The sequence below is a fragment of the Rhinatrema bivittatum genome, chromosome 2 (genome assembly GCF_901001135.1).
Source record: "Rhinatrema bivittatum chromosome 2, aRhiBiv1.1, whole genome shotgun sequence".
Classification (NCBI taxonomy): domain Eukaryota; kingdom Metazoa; phylum Chordata; class Amphibia; order Gymnophiona; family Rhinatrematidae; genus Rhinatrema; species Rhinatrema bivittatum.
The window spans coordinates 779053530-779066266 of record NC_042616.1 but is presented as its reverse complement, the minus strand read 5'-3'; the positions used below and the strand labels follow the sequence as shown (position 1 = coordinate 779066266).

General features: G+C 47.8%; 1 protein-coding gene across 3 annotated transcripts in view; it reads right to left on the bottom strand.

The window, feature by feature from the left end:
- The window catches only part of CCN4 (cellular communication network factor 4), a 52012-nt gene that overhangs the window by 3509 nt on the left and 35766 nt on the right, over positions 1-12737 (bottom strand). For all 3 annotated transcript variants that reach the window (XM_029592058.1, XM_029592055.1, XM_029592057.1), the window contains exons 2-3: positions 9272-9548; positions 4084-4341 (exon numbers count right to left, since the gene is read on the bottom strand). In XM_029592058.1, the coding sequence (XP_029447918.1) occupies positions 4084-4341; positions 9272-9548 (535 nt within the window). The remainder of the gene's footprint in view (positions 1-4083; positions 4342-9271; positions 9549-12737) is intronic.

Here is a 12737-nt window from a genome sequence, read left to right as displayed (position 1 = left end):
TTGTTTTAGAGAATGAAAAGTAATTTAATAAAGCTTGGTGGAAGATTTGGCAGCTGGGATTCGATGCCAAGAAGAGCAGAGTCATGCATCTGGGGTTCTGTAATCCAAAAGAGCTGTATGTGATGGGAGTGAAAGACCGATGTGCATGGACTGGGACGATGGTGTGATAGTGTCTGGCGATCTGAAGGCGGTGAAACAATGCTGGGCTGCACAGAGAGAGGAATAACAAGTAAGAAAAAGTAGGTGAGAATGTCCTTGCTGAGGCCTCACCTGGAGTACTGTGTTCAGATCTGGAGCCTGTATCTCAAGAAGGATAGAGACAGCATGGAGGTTGTCCAGAGAAAGGAGACCAAAATGGTGTGGGTCTGTATCAGAAGACCTATGAGGAGAGGCTGAAGGATCTGAATATGTACACCCTGGAAGAGAGGAGGTGCAGGGGAGATATGATACAGACCTTCAGATACCTGAAAGGTTTTCATGATGCACAACGTCAAACCTTTTCCATTATAAAGGAATCAGGAGGTGGGGGGGGGGGGGGGGGGGACTCAGAACCAACGTCAGGAAATATTTCTTCACGGAGAGGGTGGTGGATGCCTGGAATGCCCTTCCAGAGGAGGTGGTGAATACAAAAGCAGAAATGAGATAAGCGTGCAGGGGGGAACTTGCTGGTTCGGCAGTTACTACCCTTATCAGAAAGCATGGAGATTACTTCCCTTAACCAATAAGCCTTGATGCTTATATTACAAATATAATATTGCTCTCTGCTTTGATGGCAGGGGGCAAAAGGGGAATTGGAATCAGGGCCCCAACTTTTATGGTGTAGGGTACTGATAAGCATGGGGGTAACCTGCAAGGAGCAGCAGTTACTACTCTTAACAGAAGGCATGGGGATTACTACCTTTAGCCAATATGCCTTGATGCTTTTGATGCAATTGCAACATCACCCTCCGTTTGGTGGTGTGGGTGGGGGAAAGGGGGATTGGATTCAGACAGAAGCCATCACAGCCCTGACTTTTATGGTCTGGAGAACTGAACAAGCACAGAACTGCTTCTATGGCCAAGTTAATAAGCAAAGCACGTCAAGCAGCACTGCCTGAATTTTCAAGAAGGCTCATCACCCAGTAAAAATGTTGCTAGCAATAATATTTTATGGGTTATAAGGCTTGGGGATAACTGCATGGAGAGGCAGTTACTACCCTATGGAGGTAACCTGCATGGAATGGGCAGATTGGATTGACCATTTGGTCCTTTTCTGCTGTCATTACTATGTACTACTTAGTAACATTATTGTATGTCCCCTAGTCTTTGTACTCTTTGAAAGAGTAAACAACTGATTAATGTTTACCCGATCCAATCCATTCATGTTTCTTCTCCAAGCTGGAGTCCTAAACTCTTTAGCCTTTCCTCTTAGGGGAATCAATTCGTCCCCTTTATCATCGTGATTGCCCTTCTCTGTACCTTTTCTAATGCTACTATATCTCTTTTGAGATGTGGTGACCAGAATTGCACACAATACTTGATGTGGATGCACAATGGCGTGGTACAGAGGCACTCTGTTAGTCTCTGTTTCATTTTCCATTTCTTTCCTAATAATTCCTAGTATTCCATTTGCTTTCTTTGCCGCCAACACACACTGAGCAGAGGATTTCACTGTATTATCCTTAATGTCACCTAGTGGTGACTCCTAATGTGGACGTAAAGCCCATGGAAGGGAAGGAGTCCTATCCATTGCAGTTCAGTGACAACTGTTGTTTGCCATAAGAGCCCACTTAGGTGGCTTCCAGGTTCTGAAACCAGTCAACCTGGGCTCCTCCATCAATGGCTGGAGCAGCAGGGACAGTGGGGAGAAATCTTGATGGCTGTGATTGAATGACTCTGCCACTTCAGTTTTGGACCGCCCCCTTTTATAAATGGCAGACACCCGGATTGGGGGCAGACAAGGTCATCATTGGGCTGCTGTGGCGCCTTGTGATAACGCAGGCCTTTTCTTAGTCCCCCGTGCTCAGTGACAATCTACTGTCACTGGGCTCTCCTAGCAGCTGGATCCATGAAGCAGGGCCTGCTGTGGTCGCGCCATTCACACGTGCCTAAAGATGAGCCTGGGGGCAGGCTGCGACAGCACTACAGCTGAAGACTATCCAACAGGCAAACAAATATGAGAGCACTATAAAAATAACCTTGAATGGCTCAGGCTAACCAATGGTGGTAATAGAAGACGGTTTTATTTCTCCTTTAAAAAAATCTTAGGCTCTTCAGCGTTGGGCATTTTTTCAGGGAAACAGTAAACAGCGAGAACAACTGCATCTACCTCGAGTAGTGCTGAACTTAAAGGATAGAAATGAAAAAGAGGCTATCAGGGTGGACATGGGAATCTGAACATTTTCTAATGAGAAATATAGAAACCCTTCTGTTATTCGTCACCACCTACTTACTTACGCCATGTTTTTTGTTTTTTTTTTCTTCTAAAAGTCTTTAGGCTTATCCCCTTCACACGCACAATTAATTGTTTTATTGAAGCATTTCCAAGCCAGGGTGGACAGCGCCACGCAGGCTGGCACTTCCACGCAGCCACGGTGCGGCAGCAGAGATCCGCAGAGGGAAGCAGGCAGGACTTTGAAGCCGCGTGGCGGGAGCTCACATCTGAGGATGAGCCGAGCCCGCTGCTTCAGTTCTGCCCGCCTTTGCCCTTGCAACCAGGGTTTAAAAAAAAAAAAAAAGGCCGCAAGTTATCTCATTCCCCTTTTAACCCCTCCCTGCTGGTGTTCCTTTTAAGACAGGTACCCCTTAGATTCCCCTTTGAAAAGGACACATTTTGATGAAGCAGGGAGGTGGTATAATCCATTTGTAAGAGGTCGCCAAAGGGGACTGTGCCTGTAAGGGTACGGAGAGACCTCCAGGGTTTCCAGAAGAGTCACGGAGGCGGCAGGAGAGGGAGGCACCGAGACGGCGAAGGAGCTGCTTTGTGCAGGGGAGGCTCTCTCCCTCTCCCTATTTTCTTTAAGATAAAGGGACTAGGGAAGGGGGTTTCCCAGTCAATGGAAGATTCTCTCAGGGAAGGAGAAAGCCCCGTCTCTGAGCTCAGTAGCATTCCAGATCTAAAACCCCCACAGGTGTCCACCTTGACTCTTCAGGGAGAAGGAGTTTCACGCTGCCTCCCCTAGCCTGTGTAACCTGGTGCCAGAATGGTACTTCACATCTGGGGAAGAGTCAGCACAAAGAGATACAGCAAGGAAAACAGAAGATGTCTTCCTGAGATGGAAAGCAATATTGTTTGGTTTCAGGTATCAGGGGGTGACCTAAGAGGTATGGGAACTCCCAGAGCCAGTTCAGTCGGAGATGAAAGTGTAAATGGAAAAATACATGATTCATCATCACCCCTTAAATGTGTTGTTAGGCACATTATCAAAATAGGAGTCCTTTTGCAGTCATAATTCAGTTTCAACACCAGTCAGTGTGTGGAGATTGCACCAGGCAGTTCTCTGTGGTCCCAGGACTCAGCTGAGGATAGTTGGGGTAGAGGAAGGAGACACCCAGATTCACCCACTAGGGATTACTCCATTGCATGCAGGGACTTGTAGCCTTGCTATTTTTTTTTTTTTTAGGAACTGCAATAGGGAGATCAGAAATACAAATCCCTGCATGTAATGGGATAAATCCAGGACTGAATTATCCCTGGTGGGTGAATCTGAAGCCAGTTGGCAGCCCTAAAAGGGATGAATGCTGGTGGTCTGAGAGAGTAAATGCTTGAGGGGTTGATGGTGATGTGAGAGGAGATAAATATTTGATGGGGTAGTGCAAGGGACGTTAATTTCGGGGAAAATGAGAAGTAGCTGATTAGGTGAGCTGAGGAGGGGGGGGGGGGGTTTGAATGCCAGGGGCAGCACGAGGCATGATAAGTAGTGGCGGGGTGCAAGAGGATGGGGGTGATTGACATCTCCTCCTCATCCCAGCACTCATCCATGCCAGCCGCAGGCTGACCACAAGGCAAAAGTTCACAGGCCAGGTATGTCTCAGAGATATCTCTCTTCTTTTACCTGCTGCCAAAATGTGATCAATGGCGAATCCGGCACACTGCAGCCATACCTGAGGAGGGCACGTGCCTCGGCGATGCCTTCCGGATTCTTCTGGAATCATCGCATATCCACTGTTCACAGCACATGCCAGCCATTTTGACTCTCTTTGGGTTCTGACACCAGACCAGGGGCGGCCGCGAACTGGTGCACATGGAGACACAGCCTATTGCCCCATTAATGCAGGTGCAATTATATTTGCAGTTGGGCTGGAAGGTCTCTCCATTGCTGTATTTAGCATCATTCAGAATGCAGCCCATGCCGACCAGTGCTAGGAAAAAAAGAATATTAGAAACAAAAAGCTTTGATGGTTTTTAATATTAAATTATGGTTTTGTAAGAACAAAGTTGTCTAAATCAGTGGCCTGAATCTAGCCCTCAAGGACCACCCGGCCAGTTAGGTTTTCAAAGTCTCTACAATGAATATGCATGAAATATATTTGCAAACAATGGAGGCGAATATACAAACACATATAATGCATATTCATTGTGGTCAGCAGTGATTATCTGCCAGGTCATGTCAAATCATGCTGACCCTCACTAGGAAAAAGTGGAAGGTGAGGTCCACCGCTGGCCCTGACCCTGTGGATATCCTGAAAAGCTGAGTGACCTTAAGGAGCAGGTTCAGGCCTCTAATCTAGAATGAGAAACTAGTCTTTTCCATGGTGTGGTTTGGTTTTTGCATGAAATTCAATACAGAGATACAATTTTAGCTCCCCTGCCATGAGCTCTCTTTTCCAATTGATATTCAGTAGGGGAAACGACATTCCAGTAGCTGTCTTTTCCTATATGGTCAACTCATCTTTAAAAGGAAAAGGCATGGCAAGTAGGGGACAGGAAGCATCCAGGAAGGGATGAGGAAAACATCAAAGGTTTAGTTTGGACTTAAAAAAAAAAAAAAAAGTAATTCATTTTTTAAATAATTTCAACATCTAACATCTAATGTGCATTAATGCGTAGGTTTAGTGAAGTGTGAGCATGAGTAATGGGCCTGAGTGCTGGCATGAAAGCATGGCTTATGTCCCATTCGTGTCAAGTGTGAGACTGAATGTGAGGATGATGTATGAATGTCGGGGGAGGGCGGGAATGAGGCATGTGTGGTTAACAAATGTGTTGGGATACTTGTCTGCATCATGCCAACATGTCAATACAGTAAAAAATGCGGGAGAGCAGGTGCTCCGTGTTGAGCGCCCACTCTCCCGAAGCACGCCCAGGCACCTCTCCTGGGAGCACGATTCTCTATTTAAATAAGGTGTCACGCTAATAAGGAGGCAAAAGGGACAACAGCGCGTCCCTAGCGCCTCCTTATTAGTGAAGAGGTGGCTGTCAGGGGGTCCCAACAACCAATGCTCTATTTTATCGGTGTCCATTTCTGAACCCATTGACAGCCATGGGTTAGGAAAACGGACGCCGGTAAAACTGAGCATCTGTTTTTCTAACCCACTGACCGGTGGGCAGATTTTTTTAAAATTTTGGCTCCTCCAACTTAATATTGCTAGGACTTTAAGTCGGAGGATGTACAGAAAAGCAGTGTTTTCTGCTCTTCTGCACACTTTTCTGGGTTGCTCAGCTTTCAGTATCCTGAGCGACTTACTAATAGGCTCATCAACATGCATTTGCATGTGATGAGCGCTATTAGTATTCGGGGGAAGGGGGGGGGGGGTTGGCCACGTGTTTTCAATAAGCTATCACCCCTTACAGTATGAGGGATAATAGATGCGCATCAGAAGCACACGGCCAAACCCCCCCCCCCCCCCCCTGAAAACTAATAGCGCTCATCACATGCCGAGCGCACCGTTCTGTCTCGGCCTGCAGGTGAGAAGGGAGGGAAGACAGAAAAGTGGAGGAGGGGGTTGATGCTGCCTGAGAATTCTTGACAGGAGATGGAGAGGAGGGTCAGGCAGATCAGGGAGAGGGAGATGTGGCAGAACTTAAAAATTGGGTCAGACCAAGGTTGCATTAAGCACAGCATCCTGTCTCTGACAGTGGCCGATCCAGGTCACAAAAAGTACCCAGCCGGATCCCAAAGAATAGATCCAATTTGCAGGATGGTAGATAGAGGGGAGAGAGAAAAAGGTTCCAGGGCAGGTGGGCAAGAGAAAGAGAGAGAGGGATTGCAAGGCGGTGCGGTGGGGGGGGAGAGAGAGGCAGAGGTTGGAGGGGAAGAGACAGAGAGCGGGGCAGTTTGCAGGGCAGGGGGAAAGGCAGAGAGAGAGAGAGAGAGAGAGAAAGAGAGAGGTGGAGACTGTAGGCTGGGGAGAGCGAAAGGGGGCAGAGGTCGCAGGATGGGGGGGAGAGAGAGGCAGAGGTTGCAAGTCAGGGCAGAGAGAGAGAGGCAGAGGTTGCAGGGCAGAGGGGAAGAGAGAAGGAGAGAGCAGAGGTTGCAGAGGAGCAGGGGATAGATGTTGCAAATTATGGTTGGGAGGGGGAAGAAATAGGCGAGAGCACTAGGGTTAGGGGAAGGGAGAGAGTGCTAGTGAGAGTGAGAGTGGGGGAAAAGTTTGCACCTCCACCTTCAAATATGACTTCCTTATCCCTTGCCCCTTTCCCCCTCAAATTAAACACTCAAACTATGTCTATGCTTGTTCGATACTTTCCACAAAACAAATACTGTGGTGATCATGGCACTGTCTCTTTAAATGCCTGTAAAAAGGACCCTCTTCCCTCTTTTCCCTCTCTTCCCTCTCTTACAATTCCATTCCAATGCAATCAGACAGAGTGGAAGGACAGTGGGGAACACAGCTTAGCCTCTGTGATTTTCCACAGAAGGAAAAAGAAAAATGGCAATTTGTTTTTTACCTCAAACATTGTGGGTCACATGGGCTAAAGGATGGTCTGACAAACTGCATTTCTGCTTTGAACAGTAGCAAATCTATTTGGGGTAGAGACCTCAGGGAGGCAAATAAAATATCGAAAGCCATTTGTCTGACCAAGTCCCAAACTACAAAATGCCAGTCTGGCCACTCTGGACTTAGCAAGCTAACCTTTTTAGTTGGATAAGTCCAGAGCAGGGTGGGGCCGATTTCCAGCATTACCCAACTAATATAGCCAGATAACTTTAGGACTGCCAGAGAGCAGAGAGCTAGGAGCTGCTGAGGAAAGGAATCGGTTAGAGGCTCCTCTGATTTTGACACAGCCAGGTATATTATACAGCGGCACACTGTGCCACCGAATATCCCAGCAGAGTTAGCCAGATAAGTTTATTCAGCTAACTTTCAGGCCGATTGAGTAAAGTCCGCGGGAGAGCGGACGAATGCCCGCTCTCCCGGTGCGCGCGATTCAGTATTCAAATTAGGTGGCGCGGTAGAAACGGGGAAAAGGAGGCGCTAGGGACACTAGCGCGTCTCTAGCGCCTCCTTTTAGCCCGGAGCGGCGGCTGTCAGCGGGTTTGACAGCCGACGCTCAATTTTGCCGGCATCGGTTCTCGAGCCCGCTGACAGCCACGGACTCGGAAACCGGACGACGGCAAAATAGAGCGTCCGGTTTTTGGCCCGACAGCCGCCGGCCGACTTCAAATTTTTTTTTTTTTTTTTAACTTTTTTTACTCTTCGGGACCTCCAACTTAATATCGCCATGATATTAAGTCGGAGGGTGCACAGAAAAGCAGTTTTTACTGCTTTTCTGTGCACTTTCCCAGTGGCGGAAGAAATTAGCGCCTGCCTTTGGGTCGGCGCTAATTTCTGAAAGTAAAATGTGCGGCTTGGCTGCACATTTTACTTTCTGTATCCCGCGAGCATACCTAATAGGGCCATCAACATGCATTTAACTGTTTGCTAGCCGGCTGGCAGCTGAAAGTGGACCGCCAGGTGTCTAAGTGGGTGACTAACCCTTTGTGGTTGTGGCCGGAGGTGGAGAGGAGCCTGATAATGGACAGCATTGGAATCTATCTTCTCAGCTTCTTCAGAATACATTTCAAACCACACTGGATAGCATCACATATTCCCTTTAACAACAACAGTTATTCTGCATAACCCGATTTTTGACTGCAGAGGCCCAAACATCTGGAGTGAAGTGAGCTCCATCTTTTTTATACGAACTCCAAATAGTTTTTCAGACTGGTGTGTGATAGGAGGGCTAAATGTATGCAGTTAGGGAAGAAGCCGAGAGTTGCTTGGAAAACCCTGATTAGTGCTAGGAAGGCCTCTTGTTTCCTGAACTGAGATCTTACTATTAGGCAGTCATTAAAAGAGAGACCATCCGTTAGTCGCACAAGACTGAGACTGCATATTGGGTGAGATTGGAAAAGTGTTTCCAGGATATTCCCGTTATTTATAAGACCATCCTTAGTCCTGTATACATGGGCTACTCCCACATCCCTTATCCCAGGTTCTTACTTATGTGTGGCATGAAAAGGAAAGTAGGCATTAAAAGAAAGTGCTTCTCCAGAAATGGAACCTTACGATGGCCTAGTCTATCTACAGATGATAAGCTAGCCTAACGTCTAAAGGGAATGTGTTTATCTTTGAGATGTATTTCTTATTGATATCTTTATGTAAGGGAATCCCAGAGTTTACCCTTTACTAGTGCAGAGTCAGTGGTGTCAACAGTGATGTCAAAGTAGAGCAGGCGTGTTTAGAGAGGTGGGAGGGGTCATAGGTTTAACAAAATTCCGCTGCCCAGCTGGGGTGCCTTTCCAACAGAAAGGTGCAGGTGTGGGGGGTTTTTTCTTGACAGGGAGAGGTCTGTTGGACCCTCTCTCAACAGAGCGGGGTGCCTGAAGGAGCGGGTGAGCAGGTGGCTGGTGCCAAAAGGTTGTGGAAAAGTGTCTTGGGGTTCCCGAGAGTGAATGCCTGAGAGTTTGGTGAAGATGGGAAGTAGAGTCACGGAAGAGAGGTTTAAGTCCATATTGCTCATCAGAACCTGGAGTAAAAGGAGCGTCCTCTCAGGGAGTCAGAGGTAAGACTGCCAAACAGAGGAAGGACCTGAAGAGTTGCTGACAACAGGAATCGGCCAGAGGCTCATCTGATTTTGAGACATGAGAGGGGTTCCAGAGAGAAGGAGGTAGTGTTGAGTCCAGAAAAGAGGTACATTTCCCATGCATGGAATTTACTATGCTGTGCCTCCTGCTCGAATCTCACTTTCTGTTGCCTCTGTGGCGCATTCATTGTGGCCATGCTGGGAACCTACACAACTCAGCAGTGTTCAGGCAGATGAGCAGGTCTGTACCACACAAAGATAGTGAAGGATGGGTATGAGACTTACGTGCGCACACTCCTATCTCGTACCTAGGCCTGTCCCTGCTGTAGTCGCAGTAGAGCCCCTTGTGAGGGTCGCAGGTGTCGGCCTCGGTGCACTTGTCCCCCAGCTGCTTGGCGCAGGCTTTGCAGCAGTCACACCCGTCCATGATCAGGCTGACGCCCACAGGACATCCTGGTAGGAACTCGGGGCACTCGCAGGGCCACTTACAGTACTGCGTGCGGTTGTAGTTGTCCGTCACGTCTGTTGCGGGCGGCGGCGTGGCAATGCCCTGTGCAGTGACCTAGGGAAGCAACGCATGGGGTCCACGTTAGTGCAGTCTTGGACGCTGGGTGCTGTTTCGTTACAAGGATTGCCTCGCACACAGATGTGGATCCTAAAGTGCTTGATGGTTATGCGGAAACAGATCATGCAATAGAAGTGGAGGAGCCACCTGTGATTAGAGAGAAGGTCTGACACTCTCTCTGTGACCTGGGGTTTAGAATACCTGGCTCTGTGCTTGGCTTACCTAGAATTTGAATCTCAATTGTGGTTATTATTTGTAAATGTCCTTTGATTTATGTGCTATATATATATATATATATATATATCTTTTTTATTATTTACTATTTTTTTTAAATTTTAGACATATAACATTTAAACCAAAGCACATTTATGTATAGATAGACAGATAGATATAAATAAATAATAAAGACAACTAAAGGTATAACTAATGCCTTTCCTCCACCCAGGATTCCAATGCATTTACAATGTAGTACTTCAGAGGCAAATACACTCTCTCACACACACACACACACACACACTCTCACTTTCATATGCTGTTTCTCCCTCACACATACTCTCTCACACATACTCTCCAGCTCTCTCACTCTCACATACAGTCTCTCTTCAGGGCCTCAGCCTCCCTCTCCCCTCTGCCCCTCCTCTTCCTGGGCCGCGTGAGACGGGGTCTGTGGTGGCCCTGCCACAGACACTGCTCCTTTTCTGCACGGTGGGCCAACGCTCCTCCTCCTTCCTGCTTGCGCAGCTCCGGCAACGCTTTATTTCCGGGCCACGCGGGAGCACCCAGAGATTGGGGGCCTCTTCTTTTCTTCGTGCCATGGTGGGGTGGGCTGCTTTCCTTGCTTCGGGCCATGGCCTCTCCGGTCTTCCTGCGTAGGGTGTGAAAGCTGTGCGCGGTGCAAGAAAAATTGTGTACGGCCACGCAAGGGCGCAGCTTAGAGGGAACAGTGTACTATCAGGCCGATAAAAAAAAAAAAAAAGCAACCCGCGGGAGAACCGGCGCTCTGTGTTGAGCCCTCCCAACGCGCGCCCAGGAAGCGGAAGTGGCGGCTGTCAGCGGGACCGACAACCGACGCTTAATTTTACAGGCTAACATTTTACCGCTAACAGCCACTGGTTCGGAAAATAGACGCCGGCAAAATTGAGTGTCCATTTTCGACCCCGCTTCCGCTAATAAGGAGGCGCTAGTGTCCCTAGCGCCTCCTTGTTAGCGCGGGCCCTCATTTAAATACAGAATTGCTTGCCTAGGAGAGGTGCCTGGGCGCGCGTCAGGAGAGCAGGCGCTCAACATAGAGCGCCGGTTCTCCCGCGGGCAGATTTTTATTTTTTCTTGAAGAAGAAGTTTTGGGTTTTTTTTATTTTGGGGGCCTCTGACTTAATATCGCTATGAAATTAAGTCGGAGGGTGTACAGAAAACCAGTTTTTTCTGCTTTTCTGTACACTTACCCGGTGCCGTCTATGGTTAACGCCTGCCTGCCTGCAGGCTTGGCCGCACATTTTACTTTCAGTATCCCGGGTGCCTAACTAATAGGCTCATCAACATGCATTTGCACGTGATGAGCGCTATTAGTTTTCGTGAGTTTGGATGCACGTTTTCAAGGCGCTAGTACCTCTTACGGCTCAGCTCAGTGCACTGTACTGAATTGGCCCGACAGAATGCTACATGTTTGGTTAAATCCTCTCACTACATCTTTCCCCAAACATGCAGTCCTGGGTAGTCCAGAATTTCATCAAAGTTTAGCAACATTTACTTATCAGATGGAGAATGCACTCTCCTCAGCTCATAATGGATTCCAAAGCCTGAAGTAAGAAGAAGAAATGGAATCAGATGATAACAGCTAGCAGGCCAAGCCAGGGTGAAAGTAAGTGTTTCATAATCCCCAAACTGAAACCAAAAAAGAACAAGCACACAAAGGGTATATTTACTAAGCTGCAATAAGGAATTAACTCACGAAAAACAGCATTCATTGTGTGTGTAAAATACTGTTTAATCGAGTGATATTTGCGATTTTGCACAATATTTTGAACCAGAATCTGCCCCCATTTGAAATTAGCTGCTTTGCATGCATACAATTTACAAATGCAAATGCAAACAAAATAACACAGCTGGCTGAAGCCATTTTATTTTCCAGTTAGCTATGACTAAGAGTTGTAATTAACTGTTCCCCGTTAACTGAGGTCCCTATGCTGTTCCAGGGGCTGCTATTTAAAGGGCCATGCAGTCTAAAAAAAAAACCTACCCCTCCCCCCCAATGTGCAAAAATTGTCCCCTACCCCCTTGGAGATGGCACTAAAGTAAAAATAAAAAATACAAATTTTTGCATCGCACAGTTCACCCTGTCCTCTTCACAAGCTCCTTTCCTTTGTTTCAAAACAGCCCTTCTAACCAATCATCCCCACCATTCAAACACCCCAAACTCCCCAGTATCTGCCCCCCTAGTCCCTGGATCCCTCCGCACAAAGATTACATGGGAGTCTAGTGGTTTCCCATTCCTGGGCCCTCCCCTTACCTTTAAAAAGTACCCCGGTGGTCCATTGGTGGCCCAGTCGGTCTTTTCCCTTACAAGGGCAAAGGTCGGCCAGCAACGTTTTGGAAAATGGCTTCCATTGGTCTGAAGTTAGGGAGTGCTCTAGGCTGCCGTTGGACCACTAGGGTACCTGTTGAAGGTAAGGTGGGGGATCCAGGGAGTGAGGGGGCAGATACAGGGGAGGTGGGTGGTGCTTGGATGGGGAGATATTTTATTGAGAGGGGGCATTTTGAACAAATGGGAGGGGTTTGGGAAGGGGAGGGGCATCACCGCACAATGCAAATATATATGTTTTTATTTTAGTGCTGCCTGTACAGGTGGCAGGGGTGAGGGGGCTGGGGTCTACTTGGAACCCCTGGGGGGATTTTTGCACATTGTGTGTGTATATGGGGGGGGGGGGGGGGGGGTGTGGCCCTTTCAGAAGAAGGTAGGTAGCCCCGTGTGAAGTGGAGCTGCCATTGTGCATTTTTGCTCCTTTCCCCTCGAACTTTATCTGGGGAGGGCAAATATTGTGGGAATGCCCCCAGGATATTTTGCACGCCCCCCCTCCCCCGGCCATGATAAAATATTGCAGCTTAATAAATGACCTCCAAAATCAGAAGGAGAAAAAAATCAGCTGTGTGTCTGCAGTTTAATGCCCCTGATGATGACCCTTTCATTGG